The sequence below is a fragment of the Anser anser genome (assembly GCF_964211835.1).
Source record: "Anser anser genome assembly, chromosome: 1".
Taxonomy (NCBI): Eukaryota; Metazoa; Chordata; class Aves; order Anseriformes; family Anatidae; genus Anser; species Anser anser.
The window spans coordinates 141,152,521-141,180,047 of NC_139720.1; the positions used below are offsets into that span (position 1 = coordinate 141,152,521).

Below are 27,527 nucleotides of genomic sequence, written 5' to 3' on the forward strand. Positions count from 1 at the left end.
AAAGCAGTTACTTATTAGAACAAATAAAATTATAGAATCCTCATTTTTTAAAAACTGAAAAAAAAAAAAAAAGGTGCCAGCTTGAAGAGGAAAGATTTTTGTCAACACATGCTTTAATCTGTACAGTTAAAAAAAATGAGTAAAATAAGATACAGTCTACAATTAGCCCTTCAATTAGGTAATCTTTAATTTTCAGTGTTTTATATTTTGCTTGATAATAATTAAATGTGTTTATTCATTTCCCAAAGCATTTACTTCTTGCATCACTAGAGGTCTTCTGTCATCTCATGTCCCTGTGCAGACAGATGTCTACTTTACCCTCTTTCAATAAGGCACTGACATAGCCTACGTTTCTCAAACATAAGTAAACACAGCAGCCTGAACACAACTCCCAAAGAAGGTCAGAGCACAGAGGGAGGGTAACCAGACCATTAATTCGGTTGTAGGCTTAAACAGAAAGCTCCCATAGCAAGGACATCCAAAAAGGATTACTAATTCTTTTAAGAAGCTGTGAAGGTAATTAAGAACCCTTAAAAGCTAAAAACTAAGGGGGTTGAGTTTAGTAAAAAAAAAAAAAAAAATAGCAGGCAATTTAGAAGTCTGCTTTTTCAAGTAGACTTCCAGAATAATTGGGATTTTTCTACTATCTTACAGTGGTAATTTTCATTCAGTGTCATATCTGCTATTTCCTCACAGTAATGTAATGTATTTCAGCTGGCACTTTACTTTTTTATACCCATTTTGTAGATAGAAATCACACTTGGAAAAGCCTTCGGCAGCATTTTAAAAAGGCTCCAGAGTTTTTTGCTTATGTTTTATTCTTTTTTTTCCGCCACATAAACAGAATTCTAATTACATCTGCATTTCTGCCTCTCACTCTTAAAGCTTTTCAGTTGCAGATTAGCAATTACTGAAGATGGTGCTCTGATTAGGCTCCTAAAGCAGGTTGACTCAGGATAACTGATTGCACAATGTTAATCACATCATGTCTGAAAGTACACATTGGTGTTTCAAGGCAACAGCAAAATTACAGAATGAACAAATGAAACATGAACAGGTTTCTGCTACTCTTATACTGGGACATTATCTGGCAGAGATAAATCAATAATCAAAATAACTTTATTGGTGATGTAATATTTTCAGACTAATGTAAAACGAATTAAGATCATCTTCTGTTTTTTGAAGACATTAAAATGTTTTCAGATGCACATTCTTAGTGGAATAAATTCTCCAAAATTACAGAAAACTGAATGTGTTCCTTCCCATAATCATTTATTTTCATATATGGACTGTGTTATCTTACCATATTATTGTCAATTTAATACGAATATTTTTTATAACTTATGTCAGCATATGTAAAAGGCCAGAGCTTTTAAAGAAAACTATTGATATCAATGAAAAGAGGGGTATACCTCAAGAAATGTCAGATAAAAGAAAAGATTGACTTTTTTAATACTGGCGCTACATTTCTACACATGACCTGTTAGTGTATACTGATACTTGGCATAATTTGTAAGCTACCTGTTCATATATTGATGCCTATATTTTACAGACAGCTAAATTTCAGTGTCTAAATACAGAACTGAATCTCACCCCCTCTCTCCATCTTTTAGAAGAAAGATAACCATAGAAGATTACAATGAACCACTTTGACATTATAAGATCTTTTATCCCTGTTTATCTGATATTAACCCAAACACAAGCCTTGTATCGTAATTGTCTTTCATATATCTCTTCAATCTCTCCTTTCATGTATCTCTCTTGTGCTTGCAGAGGAGATAATGATATTTTGCTCAGATTTGTTTCAAAGAGGCTTGATTTCTGCAGTGCTCTCAGCTGCAGAAGTTCTGCTTCACCAGTACTTCCAAAGAGTCATGACACCTTGCTCTCTTTTTAACTGTTTTCCTCTCCCTATTTGTATACCATCACATTAAATGCCTAGTTTATAGGTTATCACCACAGAACAAAATTACTGCAGAAGCACATACTGAAGATGAATATCTGGGAAAAAAGAAAAAAAAAAAAAAGCCCTTCCAATCTGTACCTTTTTATTTTTGCTGATGTGTAATTCTGAGTTCTTCTCAATTTCCTTTTTGACAGCTTCCTGGAGATCAGAGGCCTGCTGAATATATGTTAATGCTGCCAGTATCTCATCTTCTAACAATATTACATCTTCATAGGAAATTGGCCATCCCAAATTCTCTAAGGCCTCCAACAAAGCTTCCTTATGCTCCATATATTGAACTGGCCCATCCTCTTTAAATCTTTAAAAATAAATAAATAGATTTGTAATTGCATGTAGGAGAAATTTTAATTTTGACAGTACTTTACAAATAGAATCACAACATTCAAAATTTAAATGCAGAATAAAACATCAAATAAATGCAATCTATCTTCTGTGTGACATAGGCTATTGTATTTCATCTAGCTACCATTATGCTTAGTCAAACAACTGCATCTGGCCAAACTGCATCTCAAGGAAAGACATCTTCAGAGCAATTTAAGTGGCTGAGCATAAGCATTTGGTGATATTTTAGATGTCCCAGAATACCTGAGACATCAATAAAGAATTTACTGACATGATCCAGAAATCACGGAAATTTCTGGTCCTTCTGGAGCAGCAGCTAGCGCAAAGTGGCAAGCATCTAGACAATCTAAAATGGCACTAAATGCCTAATTAAGTCCTGACTTGATGCATCAGTCTTGATTGATCATAGAATCGTATGAATCATAGAATCATAGAATGGCCTGGGTTGGAAGGGACCTCAAGGATCACCTAGTTCCAACCCCCCTGCCATGGGCAGGGACAGCACTCACTAGACCAGGTTGCTCAGGGTCTCATCTAACCTGGCCTTGAACACCTCCAGGGATGGGGCATCCACAACCTCTCTGGGCAACCTGTTCCAGTGCCTCACCACTCTCTGAGTGAAGATTTTCCTTCTAACGTGTAATCTAAATCACACCTCTTTTAGTTTAAAACCATTCCCCCTTGTCCCATCATTATCTCAAGTAAAGAGTTCTCCACCCTTTTTGTAAGACCTCTTTAAGTATTCAAAGGCTGTGATTGAGATCACCCCGGAGCCTTCTCTTCTCCAGGCTGAACAGCCCCAGCTCTCTCAGCCTATCTTCATAGGAGAGGTGTTCCAGCCCCTCGATCATCTTTGTGGCCCTCCTCTGGACCTGTTCTAACAGCCCCACATCCTTCATGTGCTGGGGGCCCCACACCTGGATGCAGGACTCCAAGTGGGCCTTCACGAGGGCAGAGCAGAGGGGGACAATCCCCTCCCTTGCCCTGCTGGCCACTCCTCTGTTGATGCTGCCCAGGATGCAGTTGGCCTTCTGGGCTGCAAGCACGCACTGCCAGCTCACGTTGAGCTTTTCGTCCACCAGAACCCCCAAGTCCTTTTCCGCAGGGCTGCTCTCAATGAGTTCTTCTCCCAGTTTGTATTCATGTCCAGGATTGCCCCAGCCCAGGTGCAGCACCCTGCATTTACATTTGTTGAACCTCATGAGGTTCACATGGGCCCACTTCTCAAGCCTGTCCAGGTCCCTTTGGATGGCATCCCTTCCTTCTATCATATCAAGTGCAGCACTCAGCTTGGTGTCCTCTGCAAATTTGCAGAGGGTGCACTCAATCACACTGTCTATGTCATTGATAAAGATATTAAACAGGATTAGTCCAAGGACAGACCCCTGAGGTACACCACTTGTCACCAGCCTCCACTTGGACATAGATCCATCGATCACCACTCTCTGTGTGTGACCTTCAAGCTAATTCCTTATCTACTGAATAGTCCACCCATCAAATCCATCTCTCTCCAATTTGGAGACCAGGATGTCATGTGGATGTCATGATTACATCAAAAGAGAGAGAATCTGCTGCTGCTTATTCCTCTCAGTCCTGCTCTGTTCAGTTTTCACTCAATGATCAGGAGTTTGCTTCCGCCCAGGGTTTGGATTATGTCAGTGTCCACTACACTGAAGAGCCATGTTGAACCTGCACTCTGAAAGTACCTATACATGGAAAGCTGAGTAACATACAGTCATTTTGATAAAAAACTAACAAACTAAACCCCCAAAACCTAGCACAGGTAGAATTCTTTAAATCTCTAATTGGAAGTAAGGTACTTCTTTTTCATATTCAAGTCATTCCTGTACCCCTTCTCTACAGCTTTGCCAACATATAAAAATGTGAAACCTAGACATGGAGAGAGTATTTAAGTGTCTGTCTTACCAACACATACAACCACAGTGATGCTTACTGCGTTGTCCTACTCTTTGTCACTTCATCTCTCTACACCTCTAGGAACTGTTTTGTAATGAAATTATACTGACTGGTATAGTTACGTACCTAGATTTTGTTATCTATTAACTGAATCCTTTGTTCATCTAGAATCAATGTTAAGCTAACTTATCTCCTGAACTGGATATCTCAACTATTCTGAACACAACCATAATATTATTACTTCTCCAGTAAATATGAATTTTCCTGGTAATCTAAGATAACCTTCTAGTAAACACTAGTGAATCAGAGAGCTTCTCAATCACTTCTTTAAGGGGTTGTGTGACGAAATTAGTAGACTTCATTATCCTCTCCCTACAGATTCCCAATGATTTTTAGAGTACGCCATCATCCTTTTGTTATACATGAACATGATCGTTCAAATTACAGATTTAGAAGAGAAACAGATCAAATATTTCAACTTCTACGCACCAACATTAACAATCTTACTACGCCCCCTCTAGCAACAGACTGTACAATTGCTAGATTTCTTTTTTTCCTTATATATGTGATTGGCCATACCTCACCCACAATAAAATATTTTGGACATCACATTGTCAACTTTTTACACTTTATACCTCACTGTCTGAATTAGCAAACATCTATTCCCTCTTTTTAATTATAAACTGTTCTTTTGTTTAATAGGCTTCACTTCCTTTCTGCATCAGAATGGGTTTTTGCCCAAAACTGTTCTCCTTTTTGATGACAGAACACTGTAATTTGGCTCATTAGCTGAAGTCTGAAGCATTCTCTTTTTCATTCCTATTTTTCTGCTTAGAATATTTCCCACCCATTCAGTTTTGATTATTTGATTTTCACATTATTCTTTGAAGTAAACAGATGCTAACTTCACTGATGCCAGTCTTGTTTATTTAGTCTCTAGTTTTCCAAATCAATATATAGAAAGAACCCAGTTAAAGTAGTGTGAATTTTCACTGTGATACATAGTTACAGCACAAGCCGTAAAGGTGCTTATTATAATTTAAAAACCAGCCACTGAGGTGCTCTTTACTGGATGAGAGAAGATCTAACATGTTGCCAAAGGCAATGACATGCTGCCCTCCCAAGACACTGTCACTCAACACTGATCAAGAATAGACTACTGCTGTTCAAATGGAATGCAAGTCCCTTCCTTTAAAAATAATCAACACTGCAAGAAGGTGGTCCAGAATTTAGTATCACTACATATCACACAAACATTTTTGAAGCCAAGGTACAGGCATGAAATATCTGAAAACAAAACAAGTTGTTTAAAGAAATAGTGATAAAAAGAAATGTCACACATTTATGAGCAGTCTTTCAGAGGTAAGTTAGAAAACAAAACGGTGATAGCTTACTTGTCTCTTTCCTCTTGAGACAGTGCTCTCCAGACAACTAGATTTAGGCGCCTATTAAAGAAAGCAAAGCAGTTTTGAGGGAATGGAATTCCTTTTGTATCTGATGATCTCCAAACAGCAAATAAACACAGTTTCTTACGATATCTGCACTGATTTGTATTCCAAGAGCACTGTATTGTTAAACTGTGTACTTATCATTCAGCTATGAAATTATCAACTGCAAGAGAAGATGGGAAAACAGCATCTTCCATCAAGTAGCAACATGACTATTTCAGGGTCATCGAAGGATTAGTGGCAATCACTGCTGTTTCCTGACAAGATTTTGTATGGATGGTTCTATTCAGCACCAGCATGATAAATCAAATAACAGAAGTGATTAAATGCCAGTTAAGTTCCTCCAATTAAACAGTTTCAGAAAACTGTAGCCTAATGACACATGGACAGCAATGATAATTATTTTTTTCTGCTAAGATAACCCCTCCATTGTGCCATCATGGTTTCTGATTAATTAAACTCTGGCTACAGAAAAACTACTGACAGGAAAACAGAAGTGATACTCCCAAAGCAATATAGCACTGAAATCTTTTAAAAGCACCACTAAACCTTCTGCTTTTGCTTTTAGACATAAATCATAAACTCATATTAGGTCATCTAGCTCACAGTTTTCTCTATTAGCTTCTAAAACAATTAAGCCATCACTCAATTGCTTCATTTCACACTACAGAAATAAACCTCTACCAATGATCCCAATTGCTGTAATTATAGAAAAATGCACTCCCTTTGGAAATGCAAGAACAGATTCATTGTTAGTAAAAATTCAGATCGCAACCATTAGACTTTTAAAACCATGCTAGTTTTACTGTTGAGTATTAAAAAAGGCCATTAACACCAGATTTTCAATATCAATTTCTTGTTGATTAGTTTTATCTACTAGAAACCAAAACCAAGCACTTTTGGAATGTAAATTACTTAGTTCATTCACAATTTGCAGTCTCAGCATGCTCCACTGACTATTTCATACTTCTAAATGTGCACATTCATAACCAACTCATTCGTAAATGCCTCTGGCTATACAAGATCGTATACAGTTTGAAGCTCTCAGCCTTTTTCACCTTCATTATTCTCTTTGTCAGAGTATGAAATTTCTGCCCTCACCACTTTTTCACCTCTTAATTTGATGCTAAGGTCAAACTATATATGGGGAAGATATTGTCATGCTTGCTTCCACTCTTGAAACTGAATGCTCTGACATACTGTCTCATCTACAGATGTCAGAATAAATTTCTGACTAGTCACTATTCACAAAGCTGAATTGCAGCCTTTGCAGAATCAATTACTGGAAAAGTAGTGTTGCATTTATAGCAAAACAAACTTGACTGGCTTGTTGTTTCACATGTAGAGTACAAGCAATGAGAAGTCCTTTTTACATTGTTAATTATCTTCTGTTGTAAATATACCTGATTCATTACCCATTCATATGGTGGTAAAGATAACTGTATTATCAGTCACCAAAGTGTTAAGGAGACATGGGACAGCACTGTGAAAATGCTTCTCTGGAAAAGATCATCGAAGTTTAACCAGAAAATATCTTTTCTTTCCCTCAAAATTGAAGTCACAGTATCACAGATTTCTAGGTTGGAAGAGACCTCAAGATCATCGAGTCCAACCTCCGACCTAACACTAAGTACTCCACTAAACCATATCCCTAAGCTCTACATCTAAACGTCTTTTAAAGACCTCCAGGGACGGTGACTCCACCACCTCCCTGGGCAGCCCATTCCAATGTTTAATAACCCTTTCGGTAAAGAAGTACTTCCTAACATCCAACCTAAAACTCCCCTGTCGCAACTTTAGCCCATTCCCCCTCGTCCTGTCACCAGGCACGTAGGAGAACAGACCAACCCCCACCTCTCTACAGCCTCCTTTAAGGTACCTGTAGAGAGCGATAAGGTCGCCCCTGAGCCTCCTCTTCTCCAGGCTGAACAACCCCAGCTCCCTCAGCCGCTCCTTGTAAGACTTGTTCTCCAGACCCCTCACCAGCTTGGTCGCCCTTCTCTGGACTCGCTCGAGCACCTCCATGTCCTTCCTGTAGCGAGGGGCCCAAAACTGAACACAGTACTCAAGGTGCGGCCTCACCAGAGCCGAGTACAGGGGCACAATCACTTCCCTAGACCTGCTGGCCACACTGCTTCTTATACAGGCCAGGATGCTGTTGGCCTTCTTGGCCACCTGAGCACACTGCTGGCTCATATTCAGCTGCCTATCAACCAATACTCCCAGGTCCTTCTCGGCCAGGCAGCTTTCCAGCCACTCATCTCCCAGCCTGTAGCTCTGCTTGGGGTTGTTGTGCCCCAGGTGCAGGACCCGGCACTTGGCCTTGTTGAACTTCATACAGTTGACCTCAGCCCATCGCTCCAGCCTATCCAGATCCTATAGTCAATAAATATTAAATATTCAATAGTACAGCACAGCAATGAAAACCTTGAAAATTCTTCAGAAGTCTGTCAAAAATATACCCCTTGCCCGTCTTCCTGTCAAAATGAGTGTGAAATCCAGATTTCTCTAAGTTCTTCATCAGCCTGATGATAAGAGCATTGTCTCAATAACAAAATAATAACAGATTTTTCTTCACTGAATTCCACTGATATTAGACATAGCAAGCAGCATTTTCAAATCATAATTCTTGATTTTTATCACAAAAGACATATATATTTAGCAATAGGAAATGGGAATGAAAAAGAGAGCTATTACATGCTTACAAAAGAACTGACATTATCATATTGCTGCAGAGAAAAGAAAAACTTAAAGGACCTCAATAGATTTCATCAAATAACAAAGACTAAACACTTGTCATCAAGTGGGTTTTTTTGTCATATAAAATAATTACATCTGCAAATGTTATTAAAATACAGCCTGAAAAGATATCTCATTTATTAAAATAGCTCTAGTCAAAGCTCCTATAAAGTTACATAATGATGTCAGTAGCCAAATAACTTCATTACATCAAAAAAACTGCACGAAGTCAAATGAAGGTTAAGATATAACTTAGAGATCTAATGTCCTTGCCCTTTTTACTTCTGATGTGCTCTTAGCAACATTTAATTAATAAGCACAACACATATTTCCTTTTCAAATAAAAAAAAAAATTAAATGGTCAGTATCTTGAGAGGTGAGCCCACGCAAACTTCATGAAGTTCACCAGGGCCAAGTGCAAGGTCCTGCACCTGGGCCAGGGCAATCCCAAGCACAAATACGGGCTGGGTGGAGAACGCATTGAGACCAGCCCTGAGGAGGACCTGGGGGTACTGGTGGATGAAAACTCAACATAAGCTGGCAATGTGTGCCTGCAGCCCATAAAACCAACCATGTCCTGGGCTGCATCAAAAGAAGCGTGGCCAGCAGGTCCAGGGAAGTGATTCTCCCCTTCTATTCTGCTCTTGTGAGACCCCACCTGGAACACTGAGTTCAGTTCTGTGAGCCCCCAGCACAAGAAGGACATGGACTTGTTGGAGTGGGTCCATAGGAGGGTCATGAGTATCATCAGAAGGCTGGAGTACCTCTCCTACAAAGAGAGGCTGAGAAAGTTGGGGTTCTTCAGCTTGGAGAAGGGAAGGTTCCAGGGAGACCTTATAGCGGTTTTTCAGTACTTAAATGGGGCCTACAGGAAAGCAGGAGAAGGCCTCTGAGTGTAGCGATAGGACAACTGGGTAGCATCCCTGCCTATGGCAAGGTGGTTGGAACTAGATGACCTTTGAGGTCCCTTCCAACCCAAGCCATTCTATGATGCTATGACAAGGAGTAACAGTTTTAAACTAAAAGAGGGTAGAATTAAATTAAATATTAGAAAGAAATTATGTACTATGAGCATGGTGAGGCCCTGGAACAGGTTGCCCAGAGAAGCTGTGGATGCCCCATCCCTGGAAGTGTTCAAGGCCGGGATGGATGGGGCTTTGAGCAACCTTGTCTTGGGGAAGGTGCCTCTGGCAAGGGATTGCAACAGGATGATCTTTAAGGTGCCTTTCAACCCAAACCATTCCATGATGCTATGATCTTATACAAGCCTCAGTTATACTCTTGCAACCACAGTTAGGTGCTAGGCAGCTGGCAGCAGAAAGAAGGCCACTACTTATAAATGCCAGTCTCTGGATTTATAAGCTTAATTGTAGGTTAAGGTCTTGCCACCACTATATGTTTAGGTGTTCCCTCACCTGCAAAAATTGCTTTCAGGTTTACTCCCGGAAGTAAAAAAAAAGTCATTGACCAAATAAAATACGAACAACTTATTATTTATTATCTCCTTGACTATATTATTATTATTGTTATTGTTATTATTGTTATGCCTTTTGTGTGAAGTAAATAAATATTTCTCCTATAGGTTAATGGTTGATTAAAGTTTGCCAATGTATGGAATTTCCAGCATCAACCAAAGAATATGCATGCAAGTATCCACTACATAAGAAAAATCTGAAATTAGACTGTAAATATGATACAATTCTGATGAGTAGACTTGCCTTTCATAGGATTTAATTGCTTTTTCCAGCTTCTCTTTATAGGCATCAAGATTCACTGCCTGAGGATTAATTAGTGTGATCCCCTTCTTGTTGCTAAAATGGGCCAATGGTAAAATCTATGACACAATAAAAAAACAAAGATGTTATTTATCATACGACTTTTCCTCTGTCAGAATAAAAGAATGTCAATGAGTCTATGTACAAGGATCAGAACAGACGGAACATGGAAAGGCTGCAGAAACAAAGCTGTGAGCACCTCAGAGAAATGGCCACTGAACAGCAGTTAATGACAGACATCTTGTGAAATGATATAATCGCTTTACACAGAAAGTTGCAAATCAATTATTGTAAGACAAGGCAAATCAAGGTTATTAACTACCAGTTAATTTTAACTGAACCAGTACTCTCAAAAAAACTCACTCTAATAATGAAAGAAGGGACAAAAGCATATTCCAGATTGTACTGCTTTAAAACAACCCTCGTCATATAATTCAGCAGACAGATATGGCAGTTACTTATTTAAGTGTATTTAATACTCTTATTCTGGAGGACCGTATTTTCTAAGGAATTAGAGGACCAAAGCAAGAGAGATTTTTGGCTACCACACTGATCACCAAAGAGTGAACAAGGTGGATATCGGTCACTGCAACTAGTCTTAATTGACCACAATAAGGATTAGGAATCTGACCAGGGAGGTCATAATCAGAAACCTCTATACCTTTCAAAGCTCACAACTTGGCATCCTTGTAAGCCAAACTCATTACAAAATAGCAACTCACACACTTAGTAGTACATCTTAAAAAAGCAGAGAAAAGTGTGGAAAAGGATGACAGAAAGGAGGAAAGATGCCTTCCCATCTCTCAGTCCAAAGTCCCACCATCCTTCAGCCTTTTAAATTACTCAGCGGTTCCTATAAGAAAAGCTATTTATTTATCAATGCCATGATGATGATTATAAAGAGAAAAAATACAAGGAAAAAATGGAGAAATCAGAGAATGATACTCTCCCCAGAACTGTTTTTAACACATATGGTTGAATCAGAAGCTTCTCCACGTTCCTGCCTGAGATCAGGATGTAATGACAAAAGGAAGGATGAGGTTCAAGTTAAACAAAAATAAAATCACTGTTGGGGGGGATAATGCAAGCAATCAGAAAATAAAGCAATAACAAGACTTCTATATTTGAGAACACTTTTCAGTGATTTTGTATACCTATATGTGTGTTTGAATCATCACAACCTAGCTAGATTCCAAATTACTGCTGTAGGATCATTTTTTCAGGAGCAATGATGTGACTTTGTATTCCCTATCTGCAGCTGGCTGTCAAGTGGCAAACCTCTCTTCCTGAAGACATCTTCTCTCTGATTTACAAATCTCTGTTACTTCAGTGCCAGACCACATCAAAGCTCTTCATACTGGACTAATTTTAAGATCATTTAGAAGCTAAGGTTAATGGGAACATGTCAGTGAAGTACCTTACCAGAGACGGATGAAGCAAATCGCTGCTCACAACCGTGAGCCATACAATCTGGCTGTCATTTCTAGGTGGAGTTTGAAAGCTGGAAGGCAGGAAACTAAGACCACCCCTCATCCAGCCCTATGCTGCCATGGTTGTTGTCTGCTGTGTTACTCCAAACAAGTTTATAAAAGTTCAGTAGGGGGTCACCATGCGGAAGCCTTCTCTCATATCCCTTACAAATTCCCAGAGCAAATTCAAGTACAAACAGCATCACATGAAAAATGAATATTTAATACAGTTTGGAAAACACTCTAAATAGATTGTGAAGGACAGACAAGCATAAACACATTATTACAGTACTGCAGAATAAAACCAGAACAGAATGTGTTCTTAGCAAGTAGTAAACTTGAAATATTATGCGTACTTTCAGAGCAATGGAAACTGCTCACGAAGTCAACTAAAATTTCACAGATTCAGCTGAAAGAAATGACAAGGAAGGTTTTTTAGTGCCAAAATGTTTTGTCATTTTCTAAATTAAATACTTAAACTTTCATATCAAAAGAAATCACTTGTTTCAAAATGGCTTTCATTTCAAAACCAAAATTTCAACATTTTAGAGGCAAAACTAAAGCATGATAACCCTACAAAAACATTTCTTACTTTCAACTGAACAAGTTATCTTGGTCTGGCTGAATCTGAACTTGACTCTCATGAGTAAAGAATTGAGTCAACAAAACATGATTTGTAAAGCTGTATGACGATGCCTCATTTTGCAATAGATACACCGATGGTTCTATAGGGAAGGTTTGCTCCAGAACTACCATAATATAATTCAGATAAGCTCCCAGATAGATTTTTTCCTGGATATGAATCTGATGGATATTTTAATGAATTAATTTCTGTGAAATAATTCAGGTGAAACGGAAAGGTCACATAAAATTAGGAAAGGAGGTCAGCCTCTTGTTAGTGAACTGTTGTCATAGAAACCTTTTGCTTGCTTCATCTCCAAGGTGAGAAAACTGCTCACACTTAGTCCCATCATCACTGCTAGCAAAGGCTGAAATTAAAACTTATACCATCCCCAGAAAAGCAGTCAAGGATGTCTGCATTCCACACCAAGACAAATTAGATAAGAAAGAATGCAAAAATGTCTGTAAGTTTATTACCCTCAGTGAAGTTTTCGAAAAGTACCAGCATACTCAAGATAATTCGTGGTCCAGACCAGATCCCTTCCAGAGGTCCCTTCCTAAACCATTTTGTGATTCTGTGATTCTTCATCAATCTGTTAATGTCTCCTGTTTAAGCTCTTTAGCTAATCTCAGAACCTATTTTTTGCTTTTCCATATCTCATGAGCTGTACTGGTTCCACCTTGTTGGCAACCCCAAACCTTCTTTTTCTCCTGTGTACCGCTTCAGATCCAGAAAAATCCATACCTCTACACACAGAACAATAATCCTCCACCATCCAAGAAATTGAGTATTTCTATGCAATTAATGGGGATTATCAGGTACAAAAGTGGTAAAAATGATCTATTTTTTGTATTTCTATGCTTGAATCTAAAGAAAGCCCATACTTAACTGTCCAGATTCTGTACAGTAACACTGAACTTAATTCAACCCTGAACGAGGCTAGCACAAGCTCCCATGAACTGCCATTTAAAAAATACCTCTGCTTGTACTACTAGGGTAGTAGTGTAGTACCCTAGTGTAGCTGTCCAGAGTAGTTTTGGATGCCCCATCCCTGGAAGTGTTTAGGCCAGGTTAGATGGGGCTTCAAGCAACCTGATATAGCGGAAGGTGTCTCTGCCCATGGCAGGCGGGTTAGAATTAGGTGGTCTTTAGGGTCCCTTCCAACCTTCCATTCTATTATTCTATTTGCTGAATCACAGCTTTGAAATATTTTTAAAGACCATTAGGTTACACAGACTAGTGTTTTTGCAAAAAGCAGTTCAAATGCAGCTCAGGATTATCTTGGAAATGATTCAAAGGAGTATTCATTCAAAAAGGTGGAAGAAAGAGCTCTACTTAGCAGCTGTATTCAGAAGAAGATGGAAAAAGATGTGACTCCTCAGAAATAGGTCATAAGAGATATCTGAAAGCCACATTGTCTTTTTGTTTGGCATTTCACTTACAGTAGATTGTTTTGTACAGTTTTTTAGTTACTGAATATCCAGTATTTTTTCGGAAAAAATCTATGTCTGAAATATGAAAATGTGTATTTTTGAGTTTCTGATACAAAATCAATCTTTTTAATTGTATACAAAAAAAAAAAAAAACACCAAAAAAAACCCTCTTACTTAAAGAAAAAATACCCAAAGAACTTGGTTTTGACTTAGTTTTACTAAAATAGAGGATATGGGTTTGCTTCCACAATCTGCATGTTGTTACAAAACACATTCCTGAATTCAAAATATAAACGTGAAAATTTTAAAGTATACGTATGTGTATGTTATAAATATTTTATTTGATTGTATATCACAGGCTATTCCAAAACACCTTTCTTACTCATTGTTATTTAAATAGATGCTGTTTAGCTTTTTATTTGTGCATTGTTTAAAGAAGCAGCTTTTATTACTTAAAATAAGGTGCAACATATTTATAGGACTTCCATAGGATTCATAAGAGGAATTAATTTAGAGAAACTTGTCAAAAAATGAAATTTTAAAGGGAATGGCAATTGCAATTTTAAGACACATGATTCATCATAAATTTTGCACCTCCAGAATCTCACAATCCTTTACACCTATGAAAATTAGATTTTAACTACTGAATACCAATCCTTTTAAAAAAGTCTTTAGAGTACACTTGTAAAACCTGAGAATGCATCAACCTACAAACTGTGCACCTGCACATTTTTCCAAATGACTTTATGGACTTAAAACACAGTAGTCCAGTGAATTAATATGAATGAGAAGTGACTATGACCCTCAAGAAATTGCTGAACACCTGATGGCTGCACACTGCCATCAACTGGTAACTGTGAAAGAAAAATATACAGCTGTAAAACTTATGTCTGCAAGAAATACTATTAACTATCAGTTTTATCTTCTTACTGATGGATGAATGAACATTATTAGATACACACTATACATTTAGTGCACATCAGCCATCTACCATGAACACTAGACAATACAGTTATTAAATTTAAGGAAATGAGTAAAAAAATCCTTTTGGAAACAGTACAAAGGTCCTTTGAAACAGCATAAAAGCTTTACCTCATCAAATACTTTAGAAACTACATGCTTGTCCAGAACTGGGATGTATTTAGTACCATGAGGGACAGCTGTAGGAGCTAAGGCATCCATGATGGTGAGTCGCCTAGCAACGAGGCCATGAGTCTTTAACCAAAAAGCTGAAGAGGTATCTAGAGAACTAGAAACAAGAGACTGTAAGATGAAGGTAGAAATGCATTTGAGAAGTTTCAAAAGACTAAAGAAAAATATAAACTAAATTTTGTGTGATGTGCCTTTAGATGCACTCACATACCTTGTAGATGTCCTTTCCACAGTTTTCTGCATTTTCAGATCTGAGACAAAACATTTGCATTTCATTACGTTATAGTTTTTGTGCATACAAAAGCATACATACATACACTGACATAGGAATAGCATAATTTTCTTATTTGTGCCTACTAGCAGTGTCACAAGGACTACAAAATAGCATTCATTTCATTTGCTAAATCAATCAACAAGAATAATGTTTCCTGTGTTTGTTGGTGCTTGATCAATGGTAACAGTATTACTGTATGTCTCATGAGTCCTAATTAACTAATTAGCAAATTTATAAAGTAGATGGTGAATAATTTATTTTAAAAAATACTTTGAATTTTGTGCTTATTTATTCCTATAACCCAAAATAAAGATTAACCAGTTTATTCCCCAATTCAAGATGCAGTACCAAGTACTATCAATAAAGAAATGATCAGCAGTAGATAATTTAAGGTATACTGCCATGAAAATCTATATAAAATGTATCTGAAGAACTAAAAATAAGACACTGAAATCTAAAAAGTCCAACATCTTGAAGTATTAATGGTGAGGTTTTAGAAGAACTTACAGGACCTATCATATAGAGCTGCCTGAATCACTGTGAGAAATGAAAACTATCTGGACATATATACAAGCCCTACTGGAAATACTTTTGCCTATACACAATCATCCTTCCCAGAGCATATAAATAAAGTGCAACCTCCTTTCATATTGGTACCACACTGTCACCGCTGTCAGCTTTAGCCTCAACATTGCACATAATTAAGAGTTACTACATCAAAACGACAATATATTACTGCATCATGACAAGAGACTCTCGAAAAGTATTTACCCCACTGATAAAAAGTAACTTCCTTTCAGCAGTCTGACATATATCGGCATCACAGCTTACACATACTGTGGACATAACTAAGCTGCTGTAAGCTAGTTTAGAAGTCTGGTAGCAGTTGTAAATTTTGAATACCTTGTTTCAACACCCTCTTGCTTGTCCAGCTCTATGCATCTCTGCTGAGCTCTGGACCTTTCAACTGTGAGTCTACATGGTTTTGCCTATTTTGAACTATTAGTTCCAAACATATAAAGAGAAATGTTATCAGCTACCCCACCCAGGGCTTCCTGTTGTGTTAACTTGCCTTTGAAAACAGCTGTGCATTTCACACTCTTTCTGAGAGAAAAACTCTTCTTTTCAGGAGATATTCTTTCCTCTGGGCTTTCTTCCCTTGATTTCACACTATGGCTCAGGATTCGCAGCAGACTTGTTTTTGTTTGCTCTGTAGGTGTTGAAATGGAAAGGAAGGAAGGAAGGAAGGAAGGAAGGAAGGAAGGAAGGAAGGAAGGAAGGAAGGAAGGAAGGAAGGAAGGAAGGAAGAAAAAGAAAGAAGAAAGAAAAAGAAAGAAGAAAGAAAGAAAGAAAGAGAGAGAGAGAAAGAGAAAGAGAGAGAGAAAGAGAGAGAGAAAGAGAGAAAGAGAGAAAGAGAGAAAGAGAGAGAAAGAGAGAGAGAGAGAGAGAGAGAGAGAGAAAGAGAGAGAGAGAAAGAAAGAAAGAAAGAAAGAAAGAAAGAAAGAAAGAAAGAAAGAAAGAAAGAAAGAAAGAAAGAAAGAAAGAAAGAGAAAGAAAGAAAGAAAGATGGATAGATTAATGCCTGGGATTTTTGAGTTCCTCATTGCTATCCAGTCCCAATTTTTAAAGAACTGCCTACACAAGACCACAAATACAAAATTACTTCAGCACTAGTTTGTACTTTGTGCTTTCCCAAGGATGAAGACTTTTTCACATCAACCAGGAAATCTTAGTTTCAGACTGCATAGAAAGAATATTTCAAAGAGGAATAGTACTGTAAGTGTAGTAAAGAGAAATTACCGTAAGTAATGTTGTTAACTAGTGAAACATAGATCAGCTCTTCAGTCTCACCAACAATGTACTTATTTAGAATAAAAAGAAATAAGGGTTTAATATCTACTGTTAAAAAACTGCTTACAGAGGTTTTATAATGTTTTGTCAAAATGGTTTAATCTTTCATTGCAGGGAATGTGATGAAACATAAATGAGCAGACATTTGTCTGTTCATTTGAGTCAAGTGAGTAAGGTGGGTAAAAAGTGAAAATGACAACAATTAGAATTTCAGAAAGATTGTTATTTAAAGCTTCATCAAAGGCTCCATTTTTTCCTACAAGGGATGCTTTCTTCTATTGTTAACAGAATGTTTTCAAGTTAGTGAATAAATTCTAATAAAAACTACAGTTCATTTTAGTCATACCTGCAAATAATGCTTTCTTCCTTCGGGCTGGACTGTCACCAGTGGTTTGCCAGGCATTTACCGTATATCGAAGTGGACTCAGTGCTGGCTCTTGTGAAGCACAACATGGCCTACTGCTAAGGGTGGTGTTGAACTCTTCAACGTGTTCATTTACAGAAGACACAGTATGTGTCTGCTTTTGATTACTGCTTGTAAGTGACAACGAGAAGAAACAACAGTAAATACCTTCAAGCATATGATATCACTGTTTTAAAAAATTCTAAGTTGAAGTCTACAAAAAAAATAGACATTTCACATGTTTCCAACAGTGCAAAATATTTTCTCTGTTGTCCTAGTCTGCATTTCAAAGGGGAGCTCAAAGGAGGTTAAACTATTGTTAGTTTTTTGAACAATTTAAAAGTAATTCTTTAGTGTATTTTAAAAAATGTTTATTACTCCTAAGGCAACACCCTCACATATATTTTTAGTCAGACATCAGAATGATCTCTAATAGCCACTTTGAATTCTGTGGGGAAAGAACAGACCTACTAACAGAAATGAAAGTAGCTGACATATTTATTTATTTATTTATTTATGTACTTTATTTTTCACTACAGTAGTGAAAAATAAATATATAAATATTTTTCAATACAGTAGTGAAAAATAAAGTACATAAATTCTGAAATAAACATCTACATTTTTATATGGAACAGACTACCTCATCTTCTATACATACTAAATCATTCCACAGGACACTCCACTTTTGATTTACTTAACCACATTTATTTTAACTTACTGTTTTTAAGAGATTCCTGTCTTAAAAAGCTGAATACTTTCAAGGTACTTTTTGTCTTTGTACTATTACTGCACAGATAAATGAGGCACCAGGCAAGCTATTCCCTCCTTTTTACTAACGCTGTGCTCCTATACAACTAACTTAATGTTTGAATCCAGGTCTGTCTTTGCTCCTCAGGCAGAAACTCAGCATAATCAGCCATGCTGCAAACTTTTCCACAATGGCCCAGGTGTCTGCCTCCACTATGCTGTGGAAGAACCTCTGTTTGAACTGTCGTGCTTGGCACTGTGACACTTTCAACGAGCTTTTCAACTGATGCTGAACATGGAACTACTTTTAATGAGATTACTTGTCTCTTGATAAAAAACAGAGATAAATATGGCATGAACATACAGACATGCAATGTAAGATCAAAAATGTGGACAGAATAAGCTGACTTTCATCCAAGGTGTTTGCCAACCAAACCGTCTTTTAAACAAACACATTCCTAAGCAATTTATGTTTCAGTCAGCATATTCCAATGAGTGGTAATCTAGTCATGTAGTACTAAGCCAACTCTACCAATAGGACAATAATTTTTATTGAATTTCCTAGGACAGAGGGAACAACTTTGCCATGTGCTAGAGAGAGTAAAATATTTTCACCTCTTTGCTTTAATTATTCCAAATAATTTGAAGCTACCTATCATTTTGTTCCAGTTTCAGGCATCACAGTTATTAGTATATTTTTCTGGGCTTTTCTTTTCCATTAATGTAACTGTTTCTTAAAAAAATCAATCTTTCTTTTTAAAAGAGGAGAATGTCAGAGAACAAAAATGCAAGACAATGAAAAAGAAGAAACATAACAGATAGCTCCTATCTGTTATTGGCCTAATAGCAGTATGAAGACATACCAATTCTCTGAATCATTTTCTTCTTTATAACAATCCATCATCAGACATTCAGCATGAAAGGTCTTCACTTTCTCTAGGTCTTTTTCTCCCTGTTCAATCTCTCGTTTTAAAAGATGTATGTCTTCACTCTATCAAAGAGAAAATCAGATGCTTTAATACAATTACTCCTAAGCATGTTTCATTTCTGAACTGAACTGAAACTATGCAAGCTCTGATAATAATTTTGAATAATGACTCAGGTAGGACAGCTGCATAACTTTGTATATTTTTTCAGGTAGTCTTCCCATTTCCTAAACCAAGGTTTGTTTTGCCCACTTTCTGTACGTATAAATGAATTTATAGAAAAAAAAAAAAAAAGGATAAAAATGAAAGATATGTATATTACAAAAAGTGTCATTCTGTCACTCTACAGATCACAGCTGTATCACATCCTGACCCTGAAAAATGTGAAGAACCGTAGTCTTCAAGTAAACGTTGGAAGTGAACTGACCAGGAATAATTTGGACTGCAGGAGGAAACAGGAAGAAATTCCAAAGGTGATCCCCGTACAACTCTCACAGGGTCAAAAGGCTGGACGTGGACAACACGGACTCTAGACCCTCATCTTTCCAACTTGTGAAGAGTATGTGAATACTCCATATCAGCAGCATCACCTAAATTGGCCAGTACACTCTCCAATATCTTCCAAGAGTTGGAGTATTTTCACATCTTCCTTCTTCCTTCTTCTGCAAAGTTCTAAAGTGCCTGCTACTGTCTTGTTCTTGGTTTGTTCTCATGGTTCCACTACCACCATTTCTAAAATTTGTGGAACTAATTAACTGAGTGTTAACTTTAGTTATAAAAAGAATATGCTTTAATTCGGTATTTCTGTTAGTCCATTCAGAAATTTCCTAGTGGGAATTGTTAGATTGAGCTCATTAGTTACACTTGATAGGTCACTGCTATCTTAGTAATTTTACTCATTATAGGTCTCTCCCCAGTGGCTGTTGTAGAGCAAACTTTCAGCAAAATTCAGCCCTGCATTTTTCTTATTCATTAGGAGGATACAAAACACAGTTTCATTTTCAACAGTAATTTGTTTTTGTGACAACAGAGATCATGTGCTTCTTCCAGAGATGAATTTTGTCTACATATTTTTTGTTTGTTTGTTTGTTGTTGTTGTTTTGTTTTTTGTTTTTGGTCTTTGGCATTTTTGTTTTGTTTTAGCAACAGCAGCATTACAAATGTAATCTGCATTATATTTGTGGGGGGTTTTGTTGTTGTGATCTAACAAAATTTCATAAACAAAAATGGCACACTCATTACTTTCACATCAGTTCAAATCTTACCAGGATTAACCCTCTTTTCTAAATATCTATTGTACTCTGAAATTGTAATAATGTCAGTCCCATGGTACCTTCAATAGCAGGAAGAATCGAACCTATGTATTTTAAAATACTCACAATAATAGACTTTGCAGCATCAGGGTCAGCTGAATAAATATTGTAATAATGAAAACGTCCCCCTGTCTCAGTAGATAGTTCATTCAAAAATTTATTAGCTTCTATATCATCACAGTTGAAGGATACAGTATGAATGGGAATTTTACAATGAAGCTGTACTTGAGTCAAAATTATTTGAGGGGGCTGAAAAACAAAAAAGTTATATGAATCTTGTGGAATCTAAAAATATACATATCAAAATAAGGAGAATTTGTAATAATGCAATTAGCCATTCTGTTGCTTAGAGACAGATAGATATAGATCAGTTAGAAGCATGCATTTTATATAGATTATTTCATAATTATACAAAATAAGCTCATTTAAAACTGCATTTGAAACACAAGTAATGCATTAAAGCACAGGACACTTTCATAAAATAAAATTTAAATTATAATCAGTACAACCTGTTTCTGAAGTTCTAAAGTAAATTATTCAAGTAAATGAAATGAAACTAATTAATTGGTGTTTAGTATCACTGAATGTATATAACTGGATAAAATCTGTTGATATTTTTATTAAGCCAACTTAGTTCAACCACAAGTTGTTTCAATACCAGAAAACAAAAAAAAAGGCTGAGAAAAGAGGAAACGTAGCACTCCTCTTCCAATAAAGATATAAAACTCAGATGAGAAAGTATATCTGCCATGTCTATAAATGTTCTGGATCTGGTGATCTTTCAAACACGAAATTATTGACTCAGTTCTCTAAATTCTGGTAATACTCTAGTTGTTCAAAAAGCTGTCATATATCTCGAAAAACTTAGCCTTTTCCTGCTATTTTCAATATATCTATTTGTTGAACTTTAAAAATGAATGAAATCTCGATCATTTTGCACTTTCCCTCTAAAAAAAAGTGTATGTCATAAAAGCCATTATTAAATAGGTTAAAAAAAACATATTCATTAATTGCTGACAATAAAAATATTTAAATGAGGAATCTAAGTGTACATTAAGCCAAAGTAATCTTTAATAAAACATGAATGTATGCTGCTAGCTTGCAAAAGTGCCCAACAATACAAAGATTTTATGCAGTTGTAAACTGATAAATTTTAATAATAATAATAACAATCAACTTGCCTTTAGAAAAGATCAAAGATTAAAACTAAAAATAAAAACAAAATTAAAATATGTAAGTCAAAGTATCATATGCTAATTTAAATCAAGTTTATATTTTGATATTCAAATCACTTTGAAGCATATAAATCCACTCTTCTTCCTCCTAGGCCACACTCCTATCATCAAGAAAAGCAAAACAAAAAGCAAAGTGAGCTTTTAACATTTTTCTTCTTTATCATGGTATTATTTCTGCAATGTGCTGCTCAGTAATTAATTTTATGTGCCTTGCAGCCCAGCTGTTTACCTAAGTAAAGTCAGGATTTTGCCTCATATCTGCCATTTAAACAAAGTTAAATTTTCAAGAGTAAAAAAAATATTTTTAAAATGACACTCACTGCATGCCAGGTAGTTTTAATATTTAAATCCAACCATATTCAGGGATCATCGTTTTTTTTGTTTATTTCATGAGAGAGATTTGTACTACATTAGGAACAAGTTTTAATACAAATCCTAAGCTTAGATATCAAGATACATCTTTCATGTTTCATCAATTAACAGATTCTTAAAACAACTAGTTAGAAATGTCATGTGTTTTCATGCATCAAAGACTGGACTGTGGAAGAAGAGTTCTAATCAAAGCCTTTCTCAAACAGCACATATCTCAAATACAATTTTTTAAATTTTACGACAACCTCCAAGAAACTCTGCTCTGAAGATATGATATCTCATACAATTTGCTTCAGCCTTCTGACTGACACTGCTGAAGTTTCTGTTTTCTTATTTCAGAAATACCTGGTCAGGTCTCCCGTCAGTCAAGAGATAAATAGCCTGTGTGTCAGCATCAGCAAGAGCAATCTGGAGAGCTCTGAGTGTATTTGTGGAACTTCCAACCTAAGATACCAAAAAAATAGACAAAGAAACAGTTATAAATACTACTAGTTCTTTGTCTGTGTTCTTAAATTCATAATGAGAGTGTACTGATTCAAGGGGTATTACAGAACCAAAATGAGTAATGATATGTTGAAAATACTTATGTCAAATGGCTAGAAAAATCAAAGCAAGTGTCAAAGTAGTGTGAATTGGTACCAAATTGGTATTCAGTACTTATGCAAACGCACATAAACAAAATGCTGAGCAACAGAAATATGAGCTGTAGAAGGGACTGCAATCACTAAAAAACTGTAAAGAGAGAGAAAGAAGTAAGATAAAAGATAAATTCTATTACATTTTCCTGCTACTGCTCCTGAATATCAACTCATTGCACTCCCTTGAAATACATATTTTACTTAATCAAATGATTCAAAAGCTCCACAAATGAGTTTCTCAAAAATAGGTAAAGTACTTCCTGGTTTTCTGAACAATTTTTTCCCAGACTATTTCCCAGTTACTCTCTCAGCCCATCAATCTAAGTATCATTTGTTTTTTAGCAGAAAAGTTGGCTATAACAACAAAAAATACATAATAAAACAATACTGTGGCCCCTAAAAAAACATATTTGAGTAACTTGTGCCATTCACTTATGTAGTGTTCATAATCTTTTTTTCTTTTTAGACTAAATGCAACTCTAAATTGACTAAAATGACTAAAATGCATTTCACATCTTACAGGAACCACAAAAAAAAAAGCCTACAATTTACATCTTCAGGTTTCCACTTTTCAAACATTTCAAGAAAGCTACAAAAACTTCAATATTTAAGGGAAAAGTAAGGTTTTACCAGTGTGCAAAACTGTTTCATCAAGTCATTCTTTTAATGGGGTCCAAGTAATACCCCTGAAAATATACAACTCCATTTTAGCATAATGCCTAACTACCTCTCTTGATGGCAGCAGGGATTGTAGTGGTTTAAGAAGAGACTCAGGATCCACATGTTTAATACATTACATAAGATAAATATAAATCACTAACATCAACTCATACATGCAAAAATACATTAAGATATAACATTATTCCTTCAGTCCCATTAATTGTGTTAAAACTATTCCCAGTCTATCCCTCCACGAAAGTTTCACTAGAATGGGTAGAGAAGGTAAAGCAGGTGAAATGGAATAGGAGGTACACTCTGGGAGTGACACTGTATGGCTATGTAACACGGTATACGCCAGGCTACACAACAGTTCAGATGCTTCATAATCCTATTTACTAATCCACAAAAATCTCTTAACAGTACCTACTTATGCAAAATAATCAGTCTGAGCCAGTTGCTTTGTGTCAAATGTATCTATTATTCCCAATATTTTAGTAAGCATTATAAAATTCAAGTCACGCATCACCTGTAATTATGTGTAAATTGCTCATCTTGGCTCTTTTCAATAAAGTTCCATGGCTTTGATCTGATTTGAAAAAAACAGCTTCTGCTGTGCCATGGGAAAATACTGTGGATGCTGATGATGTGAGAGAAAAGACTACCTTATGATAAAAACTGTTAGATTTCTTAATAGCTACTGTTATAAAAGCAGTCTTTATCATTGTTTTAAAAAAGTTGACACGCTTCATTTACGTGGCATAATCACCCTTCAAATTTTAAATATGATTACCTCAAAAGGTTTTTTAAGGAACAGTTAGTTCGTGTTTATAGCTCTGTTCCCTAATTCAGCATCCTGGGACCAAAGTGTATAAAACAAGATCAAAGGATCTACTCTGATTAATATTCCATGGTGATCTTCTGTTCAATTCAGCTTCACTGTCAAGCCAGCTTTCTGATCTCTTTAAAGCCTGTGCTGCTTTATATAGACTAAAAGGTCAGCAGCAGATGTCAGACACCCTAGATATTTTCAGATATCTAGACCTGAACACTTAAAAGGAAATTTATTATCAACAATTCAAAAATTCAGTTAATAGTGATGAAAAAGCCCGTTCCAGAATGCATATACAAGATGGCATCAAATTATACTAGTTCAAAGTATTAGGAAACATGCATGATGCTGTACCATGTCATATGGCTTAAACAGATCCAATTTTTTAAGTCTGAAGGAAGGCAGTAAAATTAAGTTTACTAACCTCAGCTATAAGTATTCACCAACTATTCAGTGAGGCCACACCAACACTTTCTTTTCTTCATTCATTTGTCTGTTAGCATTTTCTGAGAATACAAACTTATTTATCTTGCTTTGCTGTTTCAGAGTTTCCCCAATAAAATAATTGGGAAAAGCTAATAATAATTAGCTTCCCCAATTCCCTCACCTTTGGGAATTTCATTATTAAGTCTCATGAAGAGCTGTCATAATGTCGATGGGTTTTATTATATAAACATATTTTTGTGTGTGTGTTTGTGTTAGAAACTTTGGATATATTTGTACTTTTACATGACTGACTTTTTGTCCAGCGCTGGTGATATTGCTGTCCACATTTGACACAATAATTGGTCCTAGAGCAGCTGACAACAACAGTCAATCTGGTGCCTGACTGGGTCTGACTAGAAGCATTTCTATTCTGTTGCAGGGAAAACCCTTGGCTTTTGGCCACTGTCAGAAAAAGAATATTGGTCAGGCAGACAGATGTTTGGTCTGAGTATGCTTGCTCTCACGTTCCTGTGAAATTTAAAGTCAGCTGTCTATCTAGGCACCAAAAGGGAGTAGAAATGCTCCTCCAGCTCACGAGCACCAGCTGGCAGCCAAACAGTTTCCTGTACCACCTCTGAGCTGTGAGTCTACCAGCTACAGCCCTCACCAAGGCAGCACCTCTGCAACAAGAGTGACAAGTTTAGATCCAGAGTCTGAGAACACTGTCACGGTTCCTAAAGAAATCAAACTGGCCAATGCCTGCACTGTGGCTGTTAAATGTAGCATGCTGTAAACTGGATTAATATGATCTTACAAACTGGTCCACAGTTAAAAGATTATAACTGACAGATAATATGTTGTACTTGGATCTACTAAAGTCTATATATCCTCTATATTTTCAGCTTGCTCAAGTCAAATCCAGAAATACCACAACCATACAGAAAGAGAAAACACAAATATAACTTTGTGCTAACATGCTGCATGATAATTAGCTTCCATGTTACCTCTAGTCCTTTTATCCAAAGCCAGGCATCCTGCAAATTCTCCTCATTAACTTCGGCAAGTTTCTCTTGCCACGCCACTGCTTGGGCACTAAATTTCACAAAATTAAATCTCTTTTTGTGTCTCAATTGTTCCTGCAAGAGACAAAACCTGATTTTCACTCAGTGTTGAAAGAAAGGATACTTGTATCCTGAAATACTGACCAGTAAGACTTGTTTTAACTCATATACAGTTGATTATATCATTACAATAAATTACAGTAATATTCAATTGTGGCATATAGAGAGACACAAAGAGACAGACAATTACTGCCTGCAATTATTAAGATAATTTAACTTCCACATGCTAATCTACATTTACTCATATTTCTCAAACTACTTGAACAGCAAATGTCTAGGAGAGGAAGAAAGAAAGCTAGGAAACTAGGTATTAACATTGGTGTAAGGAAAATATTTTGACTGCTTAACAAAGGAATCCGAAATCAGAATCAAAATAAGACATTATTTAGAGGAGAAGAACAAGAATCAAATGCAGAACACTGGCAAGGGGAACTACGACAGCAAGAGAGAACTGAGAATTTGCTGAAGTTGCTTTTGGACTGAAGTTACAAGGAGTGAAAGTTTTGTGCAAGCTAGTACAAACTTTCAGAGCCTGGTCTCTTTCACTCCACCATTTCAGCTCCTGTGAAAACTTCTGGCACAGTAATCATTTTCTAGGCTGATCTGCTACCACAGATATGGACCACATCATACTACATCCTATCACTTACACACAGCTCAAAAATCTCTCTATTAAAGTTTTAATATTTTTAGCCCTACTAATGACTGCTATCAGTGTCAGACTGATAGCGTGTTTGTCGGTTATTTCTTTCAAATCTGAAAAAATCAAGATGAACCATGTTTTAACAGTACCTATTTCTCTCAAATATTAATGTAAGCTCAGGTGATATCATTGTAGATTTCTAAAACTAGGTGGGATAAATCCATTTCAGGTGTGTCTTCAAGTACTCACTGCTTCTAAGCTACTTCTGCACTTTGCAAGTCACTTAGGAAAGTTCTGAGTAACTCTGTAAGATGCAAGCAACCTCAAAATGCTCTACACCCTCTAATGTCACAGTATGAAATACATATTACAAATCACAACATTACAGTGGAACTGGATGACACTGCTTAAAATAAATGAAAATGAATTTTTTTATTATTTTTTTTTAGGAGTCAGTTGGCTTGAGGGAAAGAAAAAATACTTAAGCCATTTTAATTTTTAACATTTTCTCCAGGTTTCTTTCAAACATTTGAACAGACACAAAAGAAAAAAAATAAATAAAACAAAAATAGAAAATGTCAACTAAAAAAGTGGCACACCAAGAAAAATCAAAATAATTTTATAAAGCTGATAATTTTGGAAAACCATTTCAAAATAAATAAATTTCAAAAAAAAGACAGATAGATAGATAGATAGATAGGGTAACAACCATCCAGAAAAGGTCAGCCTATTCTACAGTTCTCAACAGTTTTCAGAATCATCACTTCATCAAACCTGTATGAGCTGAAATATTTTCTCCTTCACCAGTGGCAGCTTGTCCTTCATAGACTGGGATGTATCAATAAGAATATAGACATCATCTTCAAACACATTCCCAAAGAGCCCTCTGCTTCCTTGTTGAAGCCACTTAATTCTGGGCAAGGAAAAAAAAAAAAAACATTATGTAAGATCTTGGGAGCACTGTGTATCAGCATCTAACAGGAAGGATCTTTTATCACTGCTGTATTTTCTATTCCTGTTGCTTAAGTGCTGTTACTAGTCCCTGTCATGAGCGGTATATTGGCCTTGTATATCATCTATCACTGCATAACAATGCAAGACATTTTTATTTTCTAATTTCAATAGGGATCTGGAGACGAACAAAACATGCACACAAAAAAATATATGTATAATGTCAATATGTATAATGTCAATTATACAGTAGTTTGAGCTAGCAAATCCCATGA

The 27,527-nt window shown here is 36.3% G+C and overlaps 1 protein-coding gene across 16 annotated transcripts in view; it reads right to left on the bottom strand.

Moving 5' to 3' along the window:
* VWA3B (von Willebrand factor A domain containing 3B) overlaps nt 1-27,527 on the bottom strand; it is an 80,931-nt gene that overhangs the window by 23,662 nt on the left and 29,742 nt on the right. For 13 of the 16 annotated variants that reach the window (XR_014576157.1, XR_014576158.1, XM_083815849.1 and 10 more), the window contains 12 exons: nt 27,076-27,214; nt 25,542-25,673; nt 22,330-22,428; nt 20,444-20,626; nt 19,002-19,129; nt 17,335-17,522; nt 16,210-16,347; nt 15,075-15,114; nt 14,804-14,960; nt 10,131-10,246; nt 5,620-5,670; nt 2,045-2,264 (listed from right to left, as the gene is read on the bottom strand). Coding sequence is in view for 14 of the 16 variants with exons in the window: in XM_083815849.1 (XP_083671975.1) it covers nt 2,045-2,264; nt 5,620-5,670; nt 10,131-10,246; nt 14,804-14,960; nt 15,075-15,114; nt 16,210-16,347; nt 17,335-17,522; nt 19,002-19,129; nt 20,444-20,626; nt 22,330-22,428; nt 25,542-25,673; nt 27,076-27,214 (1,591 nt within the window). In the remaining 2 variants the exon portion in view is untranslated. The remainder of the gene's footprint in view (nt 1-2,044; nt 2,265-5,619; nt 5,671-10,130; nt 10,247-14,803; nt 14,961-15,074; nt 15,115-16,209; nt 16,348-17,334; nt 17,523-19,001; nt 19,130-20,443; nt 20,627-22,329; nt 22,429-25,541; nt 25,674-27,075; nt 27,215-27,527) is intronic. The other 3 variants (XM_083815856.1, XM_083815858.1, XM_083815857.1) reach the window with 3 other exon arrangements.